The following is a 22,044-nucleotide window of genomic DNA, read 5'->3' on the forward strand; positions in this document are numbered from 1 at the left end:
TGTTTGAATGTGTGTGTTTTACAGGTTAATGAACGTAACCACTGACGGTCCAATTCCTGAGGGTCCACCCTTGCGCTCTCCACTCCGCTCTCCTCTCAAGCGCCAGTCATCTGTCCAATCAGCTCGCCTTGGCAGCACCAAGAGCCTATCAGCTGCCGTCTTCATAGAGAAAGCCACTCCTCCTACTAGTGTGCAGTTTAGCAGCGAGGTTTCCCGTAGCGATGAGAATGTTCTGGACTCGCCAAGGCAGAGAAGAAGCTACGGGTCATTTCCTTTCACTCCATCAGCGGATTCTAGCACATTCCATCAGTACCGCTCAGCCGACTCCTCCATGTCTGTGGCTGACAGTGAAGCCTATTTTAGCGCTAACGAGGAGTTTGAGCCAATCAGTAGCGATGAAGGTCCAGGTACCTATCCAGGGAGGAAACGCAGACGGAGACAGGGTCAACCTCACACAGAACACAGTCGTACATCTATATACCACAGTGTGGAAGGTCCTCTGTCAATTGCTGAGACCCGTCCACCTCTGCTGCCTAGCCACACTTCTCAAGCCTCATTTGTCTCTGCACTCGGATTGGAGGAAGAGGGCTCTATTGAAACAGAAAAGGTAGAGCCTGGCCTCCTGACAACACAGCCACATTTAATGGCTTTATACCAAAACTACCTTGCACATTATCATGTTTCAAACTGGGCTGTTAAGCAACCAACCAATAAGAGAACATCTAAGTCATCGCTGCATCGTCCGCTTGACCTTGACACACCTACAAGTGAGGAGAGCTCCGCCTCCTTTGACCACTTGTCCATACCGTCTTTTAAGGTTTATATTTCAATTTATTCATTTTTCTTAATTGTTATATATTATTTATGCAGTTGTGAATCCGATCTAGATGAATCTTATAAAGAAATGTCCAGGTCATATTTCAGCAACAATATCAAGGAAAAAATAATTATGATTTGTATCAATAAAATTAAGCCTATTTATAAATATGGAGTAAATATTATTCTAAATATAAATATAATTTTTTTCAGCCCTTTAAGGACTATTAAGGAACCCTTCCCAAATTAATAGTAATTTGTGAATGAAAATGAAAATGAATGAACTATATATTTAACATATTTTTATATTTTATATTTTCTCTCCTTAAATTAATATAAATATATAATTGTAACTTTTTTTTATTAATAATGACAAATAATATTAATATAATAATGTTAATTTTTTGATGTATGGACATATAAAATGCACAGTTTGAGGATAAAATGTAATTTTTACATTACTTTAGCCTACTGAGATTTTTCTCTGTTTACCCATATTCTGGGTAAAATATAACCTGGACATGTTGTTAGTCTAAGAATGTTGCTTGTTTGTTCATTATTTTTTGTTGCTAATTGTATTTGTGCTCTTTTACAGATGGTGAAGGGTGGTTTGTCTGCCACCTCACTATTGGACAGAGGAGTTCGGCTCATGAGTAATATAAACAGGTAAAACGATAAATCATAAATCAACAGTGATTGTTTCAGTATCATGAAACAATTTCAAGCATGCTTTGTGATGTGTATTTGTGTATCTCCAGCACACCTTACACACCACTTAACAAGCAGGCAGTGGACAACACGGATGAGGACACTGTGACAGAGGACTGGACTGCTGATCAGCCTCTTGCCCAGACGAGAACCACAGCCATTGTAGAGGTCAAAGGGGCAGTCAATGTGGTTCTGACTCCTTTAGTAGCTGAAGCTCTAGACAGGTCAGACATCACAGCAACACAGCAACCTTGTGGTGCCATGACACTAAAATGTAGAGTTTTAGTCTGTTAGCTTTCAGATCATTTATTTGCTGGTGCAAAACTACTAAAAATTCACTAAATTAGGCATTCGATCAGAAAAGGAACAAACAAGCCTTTCAGTATGTCTTCTAACATAGGAAACAGAAAGAAAAATCTTCTCATCAAGAGATTTAATGCGGTCTTTCATAACTGCCACAGTGTTTGTGAAATTCTGTTTGTCTTTTGTTCCAGGTACATTGAGTCGATGGCTCACTTTGCCAGTATTCGCCACCCTGCATCAATCCTGGATGATCTGCATGGAAAAGTGCTTAATGAAGTGTATCAGATCAGCAAATCCACTGTCTCTGAGTCTGTAAGTAATCGATACAACAAACAGAGACGTGACAGCACACTTAGACCTTAATGTGATCATGATGAATGTTGTGTTTTCCAGAGCACAGCAAAGCCAGAGCACAAAATATCTAAAACAGAGGGAACCACCCCTGGGTCTCTGAGCACGCCGCATGGACAAACTGATCTGTCAATCAAACCTGACAATGTGAAGATAAAGGGTTTGCAAGCTAATGTGACTGTCCCAAAGGTACCTTTTTGTGTGTGCGTATGAAAGAGAGAATACTTGTCATGTAAATATGGTGGAAGTAATTGTATGTGCATGTGTCTGCAGGTGAACCTTTGTGTACTTCAGGCATCTGTAGAAGAAGGTTCACCATCCAATAAGAGTGTCACACATGTCTCTCTAGTGGCCTTGTGTTTTGACCGGATTGCTACTCAGTTGCGCATGAATAGGTAATTCCAAATGGCAATATGATATAATATAATACATTATATATATTTTTTTATATAAGTTTGACTTATTTATTTTTTGTGGGTGCTCTGGCTGTTAATGTGTGATTTGTAGGGGCATAGTGGAGGAGACAGAAAAGCCCTCTGTTATGATGGAGAAGTTTTCATCTGCATCTAAGATGGCACCTCAGTCAAGCGGTTCTCTCCGCTCTAATGCTGGGATTGAGAAGGGCAAGGAGATCGCAGCCAGACTCAACATACACCGCATACACAGCCAACTTCGTGGCCTGGACTCATCAGGTACACACATACACTCAAATTTATATCCGTATGTTTATTTATTATGCGCCTCTGGAGAAAACTGGGATTGGAATAATGAAATCTCATGCCACGTGAAATTACAGTTTTATTTGGTTAAGTTCAGTTGATATTTAATTGAACATAATATTCATTGGTTTTATTTTTTATTGTATTGTATTGAATTTTTTTCTGGAGTGCTGTTTGGAATCGTAATTATTTTTGTTTTATATTTGTTTGTAACAGACCTTGGAGCTTGTGCCATCACTGCCATTCCTTTTGAGAAGTCTAAGGTTCTCTTCAGTTTGGAGGAAGCTGATGACTTTGTTTTAGTGGATGAGACCCAGCCCTCTATCTCCACTGAACATGTCCCAGAACGCACCCCTGACCACGCTCGCTCTGGCGCCAGTCCTGAGAAATGGGGTTGGATCATGTTTGAATGTGGGATTGAGAACCTCACTGTCAAAGGTATTCTACACGTGTTGAATTTCAGATAGCATTAAACATTTGTATTTCAGTAGTGTGAAATTCATGTCTGACTCTTCCTCAGGTGGGAGGCAGTCAGGAGCCGTTCTATACAGTACTTTTGGGGTGATGGGCGGGGCTGACAGCGGTGTCAGGGATGGAGTCTCAAAATCAAATGATTCTAGTGGTTCTCAGACAGGAAGTGGCTACAGCACTGATGTATCTGACGATAACCTACCCAATGATGCGCAGAGCCCTGCTTCTGAACCCAACAACAATTCAGACTCTGACGAACAGGTTCTCATATGTTGTTGTAGTTGTTCATGTATAATTAATGGCCATTTGAGATCTTATAAGTTTTGATTGGGTCTTTGTTTCTCGTATTATTTTTCACTCATGTTTGTCTGTGCAGGATGAGGGAGTGGAGTCAGATGATCTGAAAAAGGACCTGCCCCTCTTGCCTCCTCCTCCTGACTCCAGCAGTATGAAGCTGACGATAAAGGAGATCTGGTTCAGCTTTGCTGCACCAACCAACATCCGTTCTCACGCTCCAGCCATGTCAAGGTATACACAGAAATACAAACCAACTTCATAATCATTTTCATCTTGTTTTTTAGTTTTCTCAAGCTTGCTATCATCCCTTTTACTTGTGCACACTTTTCTACCCAATTTTTTCCTTCCAGTAAACTTTGCATTTAATATGCTTTGATAAAGCACTCTGTTAACAGCCACCCCTTTCAGTAATGGCCTTCTGTGACTTAACCTCTTTGTGGAGGGTGTCAATTATTGATTATCAACCATTGCCAAGTCAGCAGTCTTGCCCATTATTGTGGTTTCAAAGGACAAGAAATACCTGGAATTTATACTGTAGGCATGGTCATTAGGCATGGTCATTTAATGAAGCGGAAATGTTAATATTCTAACATTTTGACATACTGGATTTTTGACTTTCATAAGCTGTAAGCTCTAATTTTTTACTTTGCATGTTATGAATCTAGAATTTCTAAAAGTTTCACTTTTTGAGATGTTACAAGAAATGTATATGTATGTATGTGTGTGTGTGTGTGTGTGTGTATGTATGTGCATGTAAATCTAAATATATAAATGTAAATTGTGAATATATCGTTTGAAGCCTGAATATATTATTTCTGAATGTATAGAAGTAAATCTGAATGTTTAGTTAGCCCGAATGTGTGTGTGTGTGTGTGTATATATAGTTTCTATATAGTTGTTTTCAGTATAGGATTTAGCTGCAAAGTTTTTGATTTGGTTCAAAGAGAAACATGGATCACTGTTTATATTTCTAATGAGGTCTGTATTGTCAAATGTGTCTGAAGGCAGCTGAATCTGTTGAGTACTGCGACCCCTGCGGTCGGTGCATGGTTGGTTCCCATTGACCAGCTGAAGTCCTCCCTGCAGAAACTAGACATGGAGGCCACATTGCGTGTGTGTGCGGTCATGGGCTGCATAATGACTGAGGCCCTGGAGGTCAGACTTGTTAATACATCCCTGGACTTGCAGTGTAATTCAGCATAAATGTGGACCTAATTTAACTGGCCTAATATTATGTGTATGTATGCTTTAACCCAACAGAAAAAGAGTATTCACATTCCTTTTCGCAGCAAGTATAACCGCGTTACAAAGCGAGCCCGATATCTTCATGAGAACCCGTCCTGTTTGCTGTGTAATATTCTACATCGTTACCTGCAGCAGGCTGATTACAGAACCATTGAAGAGGCCACCATGGTAAGTCTGTGTACTTGCAGGACACATGGTTGCACATGTATTAGATTCTCTCATAGTACTGCATTGTTGAATTCTTCGTTGGCCACCATAAAGTCTAAAATTCCTTCACCATGTCAGGGCTCCAGACTGCGAATAAAACGGTCACATTTGCAACTAAAAATATTAATTCGCGAATTACCTTTTTACTGAGATTGCCACTGGAGACTATATACGTCTATGTTATGATTTAAAAATTTGCATGTAATGGCTTTTTTCCTGCTTTTTTTTGCGATCACATCTTTAATGTTGATGTAATAAACTGAGATGATGTTCATCAAAGTTTTAGTGGAAAAAAAGTGGTCCTCATCTCTGCTGAACACCAGCGTTGATGACACAACTTCACCAAAGCAGCTTTGGTTCTGGCAGCATGAGAGAGATCGAAAATGATGGAGACATGTGAATAAAAGTGCAAAAAAGCAGTGTCTATTTATTGCAAAACATGAACAAACTACAACAGGTAAAGGTGTCAGCTGTGTGGATATTAGCAACAGCGTTAACAATTCTAATTTATAATCAATACTAATACGGTTTCTTCAGTCTATATGCTGTGTTCTTTTGATGAGGGAACTTGATTTTATTTGTAATGTGCTTGCCGTCCAATATGATTCGTGCTCTGTTACATTTTAATAAAAAAAGTATTAGCTTTAAAAATCTGCTGATTTCATACAGAATTTTGAAAAAATTAATAAATAAAGAGTTTTGGAACTCTTTAATTTTACATGAGCGAACTTTAATGTGACATGAGCGACTTTAGCACCTCATTTTAATCAGCACGTGCACATGCTTGTAAACAGTGCCACGTAACAAGACATTACCTAAGGAGAACCATTCAGTGTCCACAAGCTGATCAGTCAGCTAGAAAAAATAACTATAAACAGGAGCATTTTGCTAAATTTATGTGTTATATTGCATATTCATAGTTTACCTAAACTGTTGTCTACATAAGATAATGCAAGGAGCTTGAGATAAAATTAAACACCTCTTTTAAAATTGCATGTTACTTTTGAAGAAAAACAGATTGGACGTGTGAAAGATGTACACTACCAGTCAGAAGTTTTTAAACAGTAAGATTTTTGATGTTTTTTTTTGAAGAAGTCTAAAGTACAGCAAAAACAACAATTTAGAAATATTTTTACTATTTAAAAGAACTGTTTTCTATTTGAAAAGCCTATATTTTAAAATGTAATTTATTCCTGCTGAATTTTAAACACCATTACTCCAGTCTTACGATGCTTCAGAAATCATTCTAATATTCTGATTTGCTGCTCAAAAAACATTCAGTAGCAGTAGTAGTAGTAGTAGTAGTAGCATGTGAAAAACAGTTGATTAGAATTTGTTTCAGGTTTCTTTGATGAATAGAAGGTTCTGAAGAACAGCATTTATCTGAATTAGAAATCCTAATTGTCTTTGATCACCCCCCCCCCCCCCCACAAAATAAATTAATTAATTATACTGACTCAAGGTTTTTGAATGGTATTGTGTATAATGTTACAAAAGCTTTTTATTTCAGATAAATGCTGATCTTTTTTAAATATTGATGATGATGATGATGATGATGATGATGATTATAATAATAATAAATGTTTCTTCTGCATCAAATCAACATACTAGAATTATTTCTGAAGGGTAATGTGACACTGAAGGCTGGGGTAATGATGCTGAATAATTAAATAGTAAAACATATTTTACAATATTACTGCTTTGCTGTATTTTGGATCAAATAAATGCAGGCTTGGTGAGCAGAATATAATTCTTGACCAGTCAAACGTGTATATATATATATTTTTTTTTTATAATTTTTTTTTTAGTGTATGACAACCATTATAGGATACATTCTTAGTATATAGTTATGATATAGGCACACTTTCTGAGCAATACATTGACTGTATAAAGTTTACTTCCCACTTTAAGTGAACCTTAGTTCCCAGGACAACCACAAGATGAATTAACATACTGACAAAGACAAGAAAAGATGAGACCTAAATGTATGACTGAAATGTAAACAAAATAAAACATGTTTATTCTGTGGCACCTTAAAAAATAATTTGTTGTCTAAATTTAATTCTTAATTTTTTTTTTATTTTTTTTTTACTACTTTTTAAAATTACCTTTCTCTGGAGTCCTGCATGTTCCTCTGAATTGTACTAGCAATGGCACCCTTGACTCTTCTTGGACAAGATAAAATGAACAGTGTATTACAATAAATGCATGTAGTAACTGCAGTTTCCGCAGAATAAACATTTATTTTGCAAATATTATTTTTAACAATCTGTCATTAATTGTCCTTACTAATCTTGTACTACTTATTCACCTTTAATTTTCAGAATGATGAACTGCCTGCTCTGGTCACCCTGAGGAAGGGTTTGGTGGCGCTTGCTCGTCAGTGGATGAAGTTCATCGTTGTCACACAGGGCTTTAAGGCGGTTGGTTTGCCACGACCCAATCAGCTTCCTAAGCCCAAAGAGCAGGACCCCATTGATCCTGATCAGACACAAGGGCCAGACTGTGGCACAGCCTTGCAGAGTGACACAAGTGCTGATGGAGCTGAGTTTGAGTTTGATGCAGGTAGTTGTCTTGCATACCTTTAATTTAACACAGAGCATATATAATGTGATTTTGGGATGTTTATCTGTTTTGTGTCATTCATACGCCTTTTTAGGTATTGTAAGTGAACATACAATGTTGTTAGAAGGAGTATGTAGTCGTCCAGCTCCCACCGGTAACTCTGCCCCCGTGACTGGAGTCGAGATCATGAGAAAACTGTCCAAATCTCACACACACAGCGAGTCTGCCCTTAGGATCAAGGTTTGTGTGGGTCTGATTTGTTAGCAATGATAGTGTATAGAAAATCAGGAAGCTGAATGTTTTTTTTAATTTTTTTTTTTTAAGGGTTCCCACCCCTACCAGTCCCTGAGCTACACGAGTGGAGATACAGCAGCTGATTCTCCTGCTCATGTCAGTCGGACAGGGCTGCAGACCAATCACAGCCCTCGGAAAGAGTCGTTGCTCAGTTACTTAACAGGAAGCATCCACAGTCTGCACAACCTCCTTGAAGCCACGCCCCATCGAGCAAATGAACAAACCACAGCCAAGAGCAGCTCTCTGACACGTACAGGTATGATTTTCTTCATTCAGAGTTTATTGCTTTTGCAATCTAATAAAAGACAAATGCATTTTCTTGATATATGGTTTTCCTTTGAGAGCAGGTTACTAACTCTGTTGTGTTTTTTTTTTTTGCAAAGAAAATGTCAGAAACCCTTAAAATGCCGAGGTACCATAATGGGCTGGATGGTCCCAGATCCCATCCAATGCTCAGGGCAGCACGTAGATGTGTCACACTAGATGGCACAATAAAATATATATATATATATATTGTTCTGACTCACAGTCTGTAAGTAGGCTAGGTTTACATATTTAAAGGGGGGGTGAAATGCTCGTTTTCACTCAATATCCTGTTAATCTTGAGTACCTATAGAGTAGTACTGCATCCTTCATAACTCCAAAAAGTCTTTAGTTTTATTATATTTATAAGAGAAAGATAGTCTGTACCGTTTTTTCCCGGAAAAACACAAGCGGCTGGAGGCGTGACGTGTGGGCGGAGCTAAAGAATCACGAGCGCGAGTAAGCTTTTGCGTTGAGAGCGTGTGGAAGCTGTGACATTACCGTGAGGGAAAAACCATCATCCAAAACAAACCATGGCTAACAGTCAGATTCAGCCGTTTATTTATGATCCAGAATCAGATCCAGAGGCTGAAATTGAACAAGAGCAGCGGCAGCAACGACTACAGCAGGATGTCTCTATGTGGTATGTATTGAAACTGTATATATTTGCTTAGCGGTTTTGGAAAATGACTAAGTTCCACTTTATGTCGTCTTATTTATTTATTTTTTTTAAGGTGTACGTTCGCAAAGTGCAGTTTGATGACAACATCTCATGTTGTTTACTTGATGTGCTTACACGCCGATAGCTAAGTTAACAACACAGAGATATTTGAAGCAGTTTTACTCACCGCCTGCGGTTCCAACACACGATCGTGACCCTTTTTTGTTGGGACTGCATTATCCTTTCGAAATAAACGATATGCTAATCCGGCATCAAACTGGGCCTTGTTTGTAAAACAATTGTTCCAATTTTTGGAACAAAAATACTCATTCAAACGTACAACTTAATTTTTGAAACTTTGTCCATGTTTAGCATGGGAATCCAACTCTTTAACAGTGTAAAAAACTCAGTATGCATGAAATAGCATTTCACCCCCCCTTTAAAGGATTTGCCAGTGACTATTCAAGCGCAAATTTTGAGCAGTGTAGAGTAGTGCTTGTTGTTGGTCGTTTCTCCGATCACAAATGCTGACATGGTTTTATGTTTACGCGGTGCGTTGCAACGCAGTGTGTAAAAAAACAGTATATTGTCATTATAATCCATAATTATGTCCCCACTGGATGCAACAAATGTCTAGTTTATAATGGTTTTTAATGTTTTTGTTTCAGTGCTCCGGGACACACAGGGACGTAACATTCCTGTCAATTGCTTGAGACATTCGTCCAATCACAATTCACTGGATATTTATAGAATTTTAGTACATTTTATTATTTGATGTATCAATAATTAAAATTAGTGTTCATTGTTATATTTTCAGTTCCTTTGCATTTTTTCTTCTTTTTTTTTTCTTTTTTTTTTACTTTTAAGTGTTTATTTTTGAGTTTATCTTATCTTATCTTATCTTATATGTAGGTTTTATTTCATCTTTGCTTCTTTCAACAAAATCTGTTTTTGGTACATTGTTTTAATTGACAATAATAGCACTATCACCGAATAACCGGTATAATATTTATAGTGCATCCCTAAAAAAAAATGACAAAGACTTACACTGTAGGCGAGGCCAGAACAATATCTACTGACAGAATGTCAAAAACTTGAGCAATGTGCTAACATCCCTTCAGAACAGAGAATGATAGTGAATTCTGCGCAGAAAGCACAACATAAAAATCTAGATAATGTTAAATGTTTGTTGTTTTTGGTAGGCAATAATGTTGGTGCAGACGTGTTAACAGAACATCCTCTTCTACCGGAGCCGTTTTCCGTCAGCTTCTACAACTGGATGTCAAATGCTGTTGGCAACCGCACAGGCGGCCACGGCCAGGACTCTCCTCTCAACCGCTCTCAGCACAACAGCCTGCAGACCGGAGGTGAGTGATTAGTGTGATGACCGATAAATAGGAGCAGTCTGTTGACTGTGTGTAAACATGCAGCTGTTTCTGTCTGTGAACAGTGATTAGTGTCATTTGCACTGTAAATCTTTATTAACTCTTTGTGTTCAGGAGTCCTCCCCACCATTCCTTCTGCATCTGATTTTAACACTGTACTGTCCAGTGATCAGAACACACTGGACACACACTCTCAGCACACACACTCCCAGCACAGCACAAGTGAAGATGACCTGCTTGATCAAGATGAGACAAATCTCTGCCCTGCAGCTGTGCAGCTAGCCGACGCACAGGTGCATGTGCCAGAAATACTTAATATTTTGTAATCATTTATTCATGACCATGCATATGTAATTGCCTCCTCTCTTTTTGTTTGTGTGTGTCATGGGATTGTCTGTTCAGGTTGTTTTTAAGCCTTTGTTGAGTCACATTGGTATCCAGCCCCAGGATGCTCCTCCACTTAGTTACAAGATGTATTTTGGGGAGCACCTGTCCTTCAGCGGCACTCTCGAGTGTTTGAGAGCTGACATTGTCGACTCTGACACCAGCAAAGACAGGAAGAACAAACGAGCACAGAGGTAACACAGATTTGCCAGCTTTTGTTCATCTGTCTAGATATATTCTAAATAGCATACTTATCTTTTTATTTATTTATTGGTTTATTTTTATTTTTTTACCTGTTTCAAGTTTCTTTTTGTGGGTATGGGTACTCTGAAGTGCCCAATAATTAAATGATTTTCTTTAATTAAAAGATAATTAAAAGTTATTTCTTCATTTCAAGTTGAACCTGACTGATAGTAATAACTAGCAATTCAGCAAGTGATTCAGGTCTTGATTCATTAGCCGTTTGACCGATTCAGCAAGTTCATTCAGTGAATGATTTATCAGATTCATTCAGACTGGTAACTTCTGAGCTCAGGAGTGTTTTTATATAATTAATTAAAAGATTCGGGTATGAGATTTGTAGATTCGGATTATACTGGTAACATTGTATTTATGTCTTCTTTTCAAAAATGGCTAGACAGACCACAGCTTTTGTTCATTTTGTTTTTGTCCATATATATATATATATATATATATATATATATATATATATATATATATATATATATATATATATATATATATATATATATAAAAAATAGGAATTAACACACAGTGCAGACTAAAACCTGTTCCACCCTGAACTTGGCCTAATGAATTTTTTTGGAATTCTCAAGCAGTCAGTTATGGAGCCAGAAGAGTCTCAATAAAGATAAATGCACACACTACAGTCACACATGCACACACATAATTCATAAATACACACACAGGATACACAAATGCACACAAAATTCACAAATGCACACACAAAATTTAAAAAGCACAGAAGATTCACAAATGCATACAAAATTCAGAAATGCACACAAAATTCAGAAATACACACACAATTTAGAAATGCAAACAACATTTACAAATGCACTCAAGATTCACAAATGCACAGGACAAGATTCAGAAATGTATTTCTGATGCACACACACATATATCTTGATTTACAAACTGCTTGCGGTCTGTGAACTTCACTGCATTTGTGTGTGAATTTTGAGACTCCCCTGACTTGGCTCAACACACAAATGCCTTTTTTTTAAACAGGGAATGATCTGCAACCAATCAGATATCTCCCTTGTTTTAGCCAATCACAAGAATGCACCCCACGTGGGGGATTGTTTACTTATAAGCCAATCAGCGAACGACTCACTTTCCTCACGCAGCGAACGACTCACTTACCTCACACAGCCGGCGACTCACTTTGCGCAGCGAACGACTCACTTTCCTCACGAGTCACGCAGCGAACGACTCACTTTCCTCACCCAGCGAGCGACTCACTTTCCTCACGAGTCACGCAGCGAACGACTCACTTTCCTCACCCAGCGAGCGACTCACTTTCCTCACGAGTCACGCAGCGAACGACTCACTTTCCTCACCCAGCGAGCGACTCACTTTCCTCAGCGAACGATTCACTTTCCTCAAGCAGCGAAGTTGAGCGAACGATTCACTTTCCTCACGCAGCGATCAACTCACTTTCCTAAGCGAACGACAGCCGGAGACCCACTTTTCGCAGCCAGAGAGCCCCTTTCCTCTCGCAGCGGACCACTGACTCTCTCTTCATGTAGGGACTGAATATTATAATTAAAGTGACTTCTATATTGCATCCAAAAGAATATTTAGATATATTTAAATATTCAAAAAGTTTTAAACATTTTTTTTTTTTACTTTCATTAAAATATTTCAATAAAATGAAATAATTGCAAATTTATGAATCCATGGTTAACTTTTTTTCTGCAGTCACTGGGCTATATGTATTGAGACATTTTTAAATTTATATTTAGTAAAAAATAATAAAAAAATAAACCTGAATTGTAATCTATACATCTGTATTTTCATACAATTTAATACAATTGCTGTGTGAACACATGTGATTGGCTTATAAGTAAACAATCCCCCCACATGGGGTGCATTCTTGTGATTGGCTAAAAGAAGGGAGATATCTGATTGGTTGCTGATCATTCCCTGTTTAAAAAAAAGCATTTGTGTGTCAAGCCAAGTCAGGGGAGTCTCAAAATTCACACACAAATGCAGTGAAGTTCACAGACCGCAAGCAGTTTGTGAATCAAGATATATGTGTGTGTGCATCAGAAATACATTTCTGAATCTTGTCCTGTGCATTTGTGAATCTTGAGTGCATTTGTAAATGTTGTTTGCATTTCTGAATTGTGTGTGTATTTCTGATTTTTGTGTGCATTTCTGAATTTTGTATGCATTTATGAATCTTCTGTGCTTTTTAAATTTTGTGTGTGCATTTGTGAATTTTTTGCGCATTTGTGCATCTTGTGTGTGTATTTATGAATCATGTGTGTGCATGTATGAATCCTATGTGTGCATATGTGACTGTAGTGTGTGCATTTATCTTTATTGAGACTCTTCTGGCTCCATAGTCAGTGTGTGTTCTTGTGTTCAGGCAGGGAGTGATAAACCCTCCCCCACTCGATTTCAAGCCTGCCCTGATGATTGAGACGTTCAGTTTGAATGCAGTCATACTGGAGAAGTGCATGTCAACCCCTCCCTCTGCCAGCGCGCTGTCCTTCCACGAGCTGAGCCGGAGACCCCAGGCCAGTGTGCACTGCCATTTTACTCTTGCTTGCCAAGCGATTCGCCAGCATGTGGATATGGCCCTGGTCCGCCTCATTCACCAGTTCAGCACGATGATCGATGACATCAAAGCCACACAGACTGACATCAAGCTCAACCGCTACACTGCCGGCTCCTCTTCCCCAACGCCCACCAAGGCGCGGCCGTATCGGGACTTTCGCTCTTCTGATTTCAGCCGTAGTTCTCGTGGGAGCCTAAATGGAGCTGCTCGACTGGGCACTCAGAAGGGCAAGCGGACTGTGGTCGGGCCAGGCCTAGACACGCTGACTAGGAATCGAGAGCCTCGTGGAAGGGGGACACTGGGGCGTTCGGAGCGAAGGACATCAAAAGTGTCTCGGAAGGGTTCGCGTGATGTGGCGGACCACATGACCATTCAGATGGATGACTCAGACTCCATCACAGTGTCAGAACAGAGCGAGCCGTCGGCCGAGTGCTGGCAGAACATGTACAAACTTCTTAATTTCTACTCGCTCATATCAGACCCCACAGGCATCCTGGAGAAGAACCAAGATAATGTCCTCTCAGGTAGGCTCTTGATTCACTTTATGTAAAATAATTTGAAAATATGATACAAATATTATAGGAAAATAGGATTTTAATAAAAATAGTTTTTATAGATTTTCAGTACTGTAATATGGTAATGAGCATCATTCTTGGTGTATACCGTATTTGTTATTGATAAGTTTAAAATATTATTAATAAACGTACAGTACAGACCAAAAGTTTGGACACACCTTCTCATTCAAAGAGTTTTCTTTATTTTCATGACTATGAAAATTGTAGATTCACACTGAAGGCATCAAAACTATGAATTAACACATGTGGAATTATATACATAACAAAAAAGTGTGAAACAACTGAAAATATGTCATATTCTAGGTTCTTCAAAGTAGCCACCTTTTGCTTTAATTACTGCTTTGCACACTCTTGGCATTCTCTTGATGAGCTTCAAGAGGTAGTCACCTGAAATGGTCTTCCAACAGTCTTGAAGGAGTTCCCTGAGAGATGCTTAGCAATTGTTGGCCCTTTTGCCTTCAGTCTGCGGTCCAGCTCACCCCTAAACCATCTGGATTGGGTTCAGGTCCGGTGACTGTGGAGGACAGGTCATCTGGCGCAGCACCCCATCACTCTCCTTCTTGGTCAAATAGCCCTTGATGCCTTCAGTGTGACTCTACACTACTTCATAGTCATGAAAATAAAGAAAACTCTTTGAATGAGGTGGTGTGTCCAAACTTTTGGTCTGTACTATATATCCCCACAACAAAGTCAATACAACAGGTTATTGCACCATGATGTACAGTGGCATGCGAAAGTTTGGGAAACCCCTTGCAGAATATGTGAAAATGTGAATAATTTTAACAAAATAAGAGATCATACTAAATGCATGTTCTTTATTTAGTAATGTCCTGAGTAAGATTTTGTACATAAAAGATGTTAACATTTAGTCCACAACACAAAAATTAAAAACAAAATATTAAAATAACCGCATTCAAAAGTTTGGGAACCCAATCAGTCCCTTTGATTGTTCCATCTTTGCATATTTGAACCCTTTCCAGCAGTGACTGTATGATTTTGAGATGCATCTTTTCACACTGAGGACAATTGAGGCACTCAAACACAACTATTAAAAAAGGTTCAAACGTTTATTGATGCTCCAGAAGAAAACAAGTTGCATTAAGAGTTCTGGGGGGTGAAAACTTTTGAACACGATGAAGATATCCAAATTTGTCTTATTTTGTTGAAATATATATATTTTTCCATTTAGTTCTGCCCTTCGTATGCAACAGAATATACTTGTATGTTTCCCGGAACACAAATTAAGTACAATTTACCTTGATTTTCAAATTCCAAAAGTTTCCACCCCGCAGCTCTTAATGCATCGTGTTTCCTTCTGGAGCATCAGTGAATGTTTGAACCTTTTTAAATTGTTGTGTTTGAGTCACTCAAAATGGATCTCAAAATCATAGTCACTGCTGGAAAGGGTTCAAATATGCAATGATGCTGGAAAACTGAAGAATCTGCAGGACCTTAAAGATTTTTCTGAAAAACAGTTCTCAGTTTAACTGTTCAGAACAAACAAGGGACTCATGCACAACCATCACTAAACAGAAAGACAGTCGTGGATCATCCAGGTAATAGCACACAGTATTACGAACCAAGGGTTCCCAAACTTTTGAATGGGATTATTTTGATAATTTCAGCAATTTTTTTTTTCTTGTGGACTATTTGCAAACATCTTTTATGTAAAATATCTCACTCAGGACAGTACTAAATAAATAAAAAAAATATGCATTTAGTATGATCTCTCTTATTGTTTGAAAATTATTCACATTTTCACAGATTCTGCAAAGGGTTCCTAAACTTCCGCATGCCACTGTATAATATTAATACTTTACTGTTCAAAATGATTGTATTGCACATTATGGTAATTCAATTCTGTTTTATTGTGTTGTGATAATGAGACTTGGAGAAAGGAAACTCTCAGTTGGCATGAATATGTCAAATTGCAAAAAAATCTTTATTTTTGTACCATCCAAAAGCAAAAACTGTCTAATAATCACATCTTTTGATCTAATTTGCCTGTTCAATTGCTCTTCAGAGGGTGGACGGAGCCCTGCAGATCCTCCATGTCATGTGGTGTATGAAACTGAAGGCGAGACGCCGCCCAGTCGACTGGGTCGGAGGCGGAGCTTGGTAAGCTCTGAGCCCCAGCATGTGACACTGATCGTGTTCGGCGTTGGCATGGTGAACCGCACACATCTGGAAGCAGACATTGGAGGACTGACCATGGAGGCGGAGCTTAAGAAAATACATGGGAGTTTTACTCTAAAGGAGAAAATGAAGGGTGAATCAAACAACATTTTTAAATAAATGTAACATCCTGTATACTTACAAACACTTAATCCTATAATTTCTGTTCTTTTGATGCAGATATTCTCCATCAGAAAATGACTGAGACCTGTGCCTCGGCCCATATCGGATGTGTGAACATTGTGCTTCTGGAAGGAATCACACCAGACATACAGTCAGTAATTCATTTAACACTAGGCCTAAGACCCACTGAGTGCATCCCAGCATCCCCTTTCATATAAATCTGTTTACTTTGAAGTGTATAATTTCTCTTTTTTTTTTAAAAATATGCCCAATCTCAGTATCACATGCAAAACACTGTAAACCTTTGGTAGATTGGCTTCCTGAAGCATGTAGATACTTTATCTCTGTGGTGCTTTAACATTTTGCTCTTTTTATTTGATCAGTCTGACATATCAGTTTAACAGAGTAAACAATAACATGAACCACAATGCAAAAACTTCACCCACACGCAGTCAGTAAGATCTCTTATGCCCACCGATGCTGCAACTATGAAATATTAGCACAATTCAAAATAATATAAAATGTAAATATATTATAAAATGTAATTTATTCTTGTTAATCCACATGATTATTGTGTTATTCCTTCAGAAATTATTCTATTATGCTGATTTGGTGATTTAACAAGCATTTCTTATTATCACTGCCACATTCATATTACTCATGCATTAATTTGAACTAGAAATCTTTGGAAACATTATAAATGTCTGTACTTCCACTTGAGCAAATTAATTCATACTTGCCAGATATTTAAAGTATTTAATGACCTGCATGTCACAGATACTTTACTGTTTTTAGAAACTGTATGGAAGCAAGCTAAAAACTACACAAACTAGTGTGGTCTTACATGACATTTTTATGGAACATGTCCTGGCCAGGATTTCTATATTGCTTAAAATATCCAGGACTTGGCTGTTTGCACTGTGCAGACAGATTGTTGTATGACATCTGTGAGAGCTATAGAGAACATGCGGCTCCTTGTGCTTTTGAATCGCTCTCGCAGTACTTTGATGTCATATAACGTTCAGTCTGTGTAGTGCACTTTAAGTCGAAAGGACAAATGTGTATATGTATTTGCATCGCTTTGACCTTTCTCTGTAGATCTCACCTTTTCATGCCCCGATTGGTCGATTATATACAATGCTTTGTATTAAAGGTACAATTGGCAAGATATTTGCAGAGAAATATGCAAAAACCACTAAGCTAGTGTTATATATTTTGTCCAGCTGATTATTAACAATATCTCTAATGTTTTCAACTACTTGTAAATCATGATAAAATTCCCATTTTAAACAGTGACACGGGGCAGTGCAGTCGCCTCTCTAGAGTGTTTGGAATAACGGCGTTTAAAAGAACGGCGTTAGGTAACGACGTTATTTTTTCAGTAACAGGGTAATCTAACTAATTACTTTTCCTGTCGTTACAATGCCGGTACCATTACTGAAAGTTAAATGCAGTGCGTTACTATGCATTGATTTAATAAACTATGTAATCCGAACGCACCCCTGGCTGACACACAGCGAGTGGAGGTGGGTTAAACACGAGATGAGCGATTATGATTGGCTAAGGCAGAGTCATGTGTTTCATGGTAGCCAATCAGAGCCAGTGTTTTTACACACACGCTAGATTCCTAGCAGTAGCAGAAATGGCGAGTCAGGAGCAATCCGATGAACAGTTGGCATTTCAAGGTGGAGATATAAGCGCTACTTCAAATTCATTGTGGTCAAAGCCAAGAACGTGCATGTAATGTGTACATGTAATGTTTGACACACGCATCCAAAGCTAGTGACCAAAAACACTTTACTTACAAAGATAATACTTAAAGTGCAGGATAAAACTCTTGCTGTCTGTTGACGTGCAATAAATATCGAAACGTTATGTACGAACACTTGTCTGTTCTACTTATTTCAACTGACTTGTGAAAACTGCAAAAAAAAAAAAAAAAAATCTTATACATATAGTAACATTGTTGTTGTTGTTTTTTTTTTACAGTAACGCAAATAGTTACTTTCCCTGGTGACGAGTTACTTTTATTATAGAGTAATTCAGTTACTAACTATAACTAATTACTTTTTTAAAGTAACGTTCCCAACAGTGCCTGTCAATGATGTTAGTTACCCTTTGTTACCGCCTTTACTGACGTAGAAACCACATGACACCAGTGTCATGGACAAATGCGGCAGTAGCTTCATGACAAACTTCATCTAGAAAGAGATGCCGATCTGGTTGTGTTTTACTCGATAGGTGAGTTGTTTTGATTCGTATCCTTACAGAAAACGTAAGCTATTATAACGATCAACAAGATTAGTATTATGGGGCATACATGCCACACGTCTTTGCATTGACTTTGTATGTAATCTACTTGCGCAAATCGTTGAACTTGCGTTAAATCCATGATTTATCTTTCTGTCTGATTGATGGCCGTCAACGGTTGGGTAGAAGACAACAAATCCCATCATTTCCACGCTCCTTCTTAGCGTAATCAAACCACACGATTGTTATTGTTTTTGTAGTGCGTCCTCTCGTGGCAGGTCCTACAACCTGTACCTTTAAATACAATACAATGCGGTCAAACTACTTTTCAATCAGTACTTTTATCAGGTATGAGAACAGGAAGACAAAGCTAAATACAGAAATCCTGGTCCGGACGTGTCCCATAAAAAGGAAACGTATGGACACCCTAACACAAACACGGTTTAGAAACTGCATAACACCACCCTGGAAACAACCCGAAATAACCCAGCCTTAGAAAATGTAGAATCCTGTTCAAGCAGCCCTTGTAATGCACTTTATTCCTAGCATACTCTCTCTGATTATCATATTTTAAAGTTGTTTTAAAGTTATTCTTGGATCTGTTTTCTCTTTCCACAAATGTATTTTTAAGAGTACAGATTTATCACAGCGTATCTGACAGTTTTGAAATGTTTTCTCTGTAGATAACTTTCCCCTCTTCTACCTTCCTGCTCTCTTCTCTCTATCTGTCATCTTTTTGTTGTTTTTTTCTGCCTCTCTCACTGGCAGACTAGAGGATTTTCCAACCTCACCTACCAGCACAACCAAGCAGGAGTTCCTGTATGTCTAAGTTTCCTCCGTATCCTTGCCCAGTCCTCCATGACCATTCATAACATCCCCTTAAGATTTGTATATCACGATCCCTTCCATATTTCAAATATATGCCATATATACCGTTCTCATATAAATGTTTCACAGCATTGTCTTCAACATTGGTCAGTGAAATTGTAACATCCTCATGAGACTTAATTTACAGTCATATTTACTTAATTAATGCATTGTCACTGGTATACTTTTTCATTTCCTGGTCTAATTGAAACAAGCTTTTGACTATCGGTGTCAAGTCCTTTTTATAGGTTATTCTCAGTGAGGTCCACTCACTGTCATGTCTACTTTTCGAAAATATGGATGATGGATTGTTAATAACTACCAGTGTTATTATTCCCTGTCATATTTTTATCAACAGTATGATTCATTAAAAGAGTTTCATTGTCATTTTCACAATGACGTGCATAGCCCCCCCCCCCCAAACTTTAGACCACAAGAGGCCATTTTTACTAATTTTGGATTTGCTTTTTATACACTGTTAAAGTGATGATTGATCTGAAATCAATGATAAAATTTGGCACAAATGAAAAAATCTTTTGTTTAATGGAAAAGTAGTCTTTGAGAGCAGTTTTACAGAAACAGCAGAAAATATGTCAAGACAATTTTTCCCCTGTTCTTCCAAAAGTAATAAGTACGGGAGTATTTCACAGACTCATAACTCAGAACAGAAAGTAGATTATAAAGTTCTGCTAGTGGTTATTGAGTTTATGTGCTACTATGTGCCTCATACAAAACTCTGAATATCTTTAAAATACTTGATCTGCTTCCATCCTGGAAAAAGTTGTCAAATCTAATGGTTAGTTCCTCCTGAAAGATGCTCATTGCAGCAGCTTGGTACATAGACACAATCTAGTTTTCTGGTGCACCCTGGCTCTTGGAAATTGCATATCCATCAATCAATCTAAATTGATCCTTACATTTTGGGAAGTGTTTGCCAATTTTTTGTGTAGTGTGAATCTGATTGACAGTCTATGATCATGCCATTAGCTCCTGAAACTCTCCCTTTCATCTTTTCTATGAATCCATCTAGATCTCTCTCTACACATCCACAAGGCCTCGTTTCCAGTCACATGAACATTTCATTTGTACATTTTGCCAGTATCTGTCTGCACATATTTCGGAGACATTGTTTTATGTTACTGCTTGATATTACATCCACCCTGGGATTTCAAAATGAGCAAGTTCCTTTTGTTTGTGTGTATTTTTATCTATCAGGACGGTGGTGAAGTGTAACATTGCAAAGTCCCAGGCTTTATATAGCGCACAGCGTGGGCTGAAGACCAATAACGCTGCCATATTTAAAGTGGGTGCAATCTTCATCAACATCCCGCAACACCCTGCAACATTGCACAGCATGATGGTCCGTAGCTCCCACCAGCTTTCAAAACAGATTTCAGACCTCATCCGTCAGCCATCGAACATGTGAGGCAAACCTCTGTACTTTATTTTCGTAAGATTTAATGATTTTTTTTTTGTTGTTGCCCATATTGAATTTAAATCTGTTTATATCAGCCCCCCGCCCAACCGCGAAGACACGCCTACTCCCCAGCCTTCTGAAGTGAGTGTCAATCAAACTCCGGTGGAGGCCATTGAGTTTCCTCAGCTGCCTGAAGGACTGGAAAAGAAGCCAATCGTGTTGAAATTCAGTGCTATGCTGGATGGGATCACTATTGGTGCAGCCTATTGCCCTCTCTCAAAGCAGAATACAAGATGGGTCGCATGAAGAGCCATGGCATGACAGGTATCCACAATTGTTCATTTGTTTCACAGCCCCATGGGAAATACAGATGCAACAATACCAAAGTATTAACGTTTTGGTGTCTCCCTCACAGGTGCTCAGACACGATTCACTTTTGAACTACCCAATCATAAGCTGTGTTTCCAGTCGAAGGTTTCCCCTGTGGATGTGTCGGCCATGCCCCCCACTGCCAGCCTGACGCTGCCTCCCGTCACCAATGTCAGGACAGTACATCATACAGGAGCACGAGGGGCACAGCGACACTGCCTGGGCCCCAGGATACAGCAATTATCTTCAGGGAAACTACCTGCGCTGTGTAGCTGAGGGTAATGAAGCAATGACATGTTGTACTAAATAGGTCGCTTGATTATTAGATTATCAAGATGTTTCAGCAGATGGATGGATTTGTTTGAAATACAATATATTGGTTTCTCCATTTTTAGATTGGATCTTTCGAACACAACTTGACTACAGATTTGCTCAAACCATCTAGTCTTCCTTCAGAAGGTATTCATGAAGGAGGTCAATGAGGTCATCCAGAAGGTGTCAGGTATGTTTGATGAAAAAACACTTTTTTTTTTGTTTAGTTTTATTTTTTTAAAGCAACTTTACAGGGAAATTAAGTTTCTACAATATTTAAAAAGTGAAGTGACGTGACATACGGCCCAAGCATGGTGACCCATACTCAGAATTCGTGCTCTGCACCCATCCAAAGTGCACACACACAGTAGTGAACACACACACACTGTGAACACCACCCGAGCAGTGGGCAGCCATTTATGCTGCGTCACCCGGGGAGCA

General features: G+C 38.5%; 1 protein-coding gene across 1 annotated transcript in view; it reads left to right on the plus strand.

Annotated features, from left to right (window-relative positions):
* The window catches only part of LOC113076328 (uncharacterized protein KIAA1109-like), a 34,896-nt gene extending 13,120 nt beyond the window's left edge, over window positions 1–21,776 (plus strand). Inside the window, 28 exon segments of the mRNA XM_026248960.1 lie at window positions 25–817; window positions 1,412–1,482; window positions 1,575–1,748; window positions 2,019–2,139; window positions 2,221–2,367; window positions 2,452–2,573; window positions 2,686–2,870; window positions 3,114–3,335; window positions 3,418–3,629; window positions 3,745–3,896; window positions 4,670–4,820; window positions 4,926–5,078; window positions 7,442–7,682; window positions 7,777–7,922; window positions 8,007–8,232; window positions 10,143–10,307; window positions 10,440–10,618; window positions 10,728–10,903; window positions 13,324–14,039; window positions 16,114–16,359; window positions 16,446–16,539; window positions 19,407–19,457; window positions 20,721–20,927; window positions 21,018–21,181; window positions 21,184–21,246; window positions 21,338–21,459; window positions 21,461–21,568; window positions 21,687–21,776. Coding sequence (XP_026104745.1) covers window positions 25–817; window positions 1,412–1,482; window positions 1,575–1,748; window positions 2,019–2,139; window positions 2,221–2,367; window positions 2,452–2,573; window positions 2,686–2,870; window positions 3,114–3,335; window positions 3,418–3,629; window positions 3,745–3,896; window positions 4,670–4,820; window positions 4,926–5,078; window positions 7,442–7,682; window positions 7,777–7,922; window positions 8,007–8,232; window positions 10,143–10,307; window positions 10,440–10,618; window positions 10,728–10,903; window positions 13,324–14,039; window positions 16,114–16,359; window positions 16,446–16,539; window positions 19,407–19,457; window positions 20,721–20,927; window positions 21,018–21,181; window positions 21,184–21,246; window positions 21,338–21,459; window positions 21,461–21,568; window positions 21,687–21,773 — 5,494 coding nt within the window. The 3' untranslated portion in view covers window positions 21,774–21,776.
* The last annotated feature ends 268 nt before the right edge of the window (window positions 21,777–22,044 follow it).

This window comes from Carassius auratus, unplaced genomic scaffold, assembly GCF_003368295.1.
Source record: "Carassius auratus strain Wakin unplaced genomic scaffold, ASM336829v1 scaf_tig00019870, whole genome shotgun sequence".
Classification (NCBI taxonomy): Eukaryota; Metazoa; Chordata; class Actinopteri; order Cypriniformes; family Cyprinidae; genus Carassius; species Carassius auratus.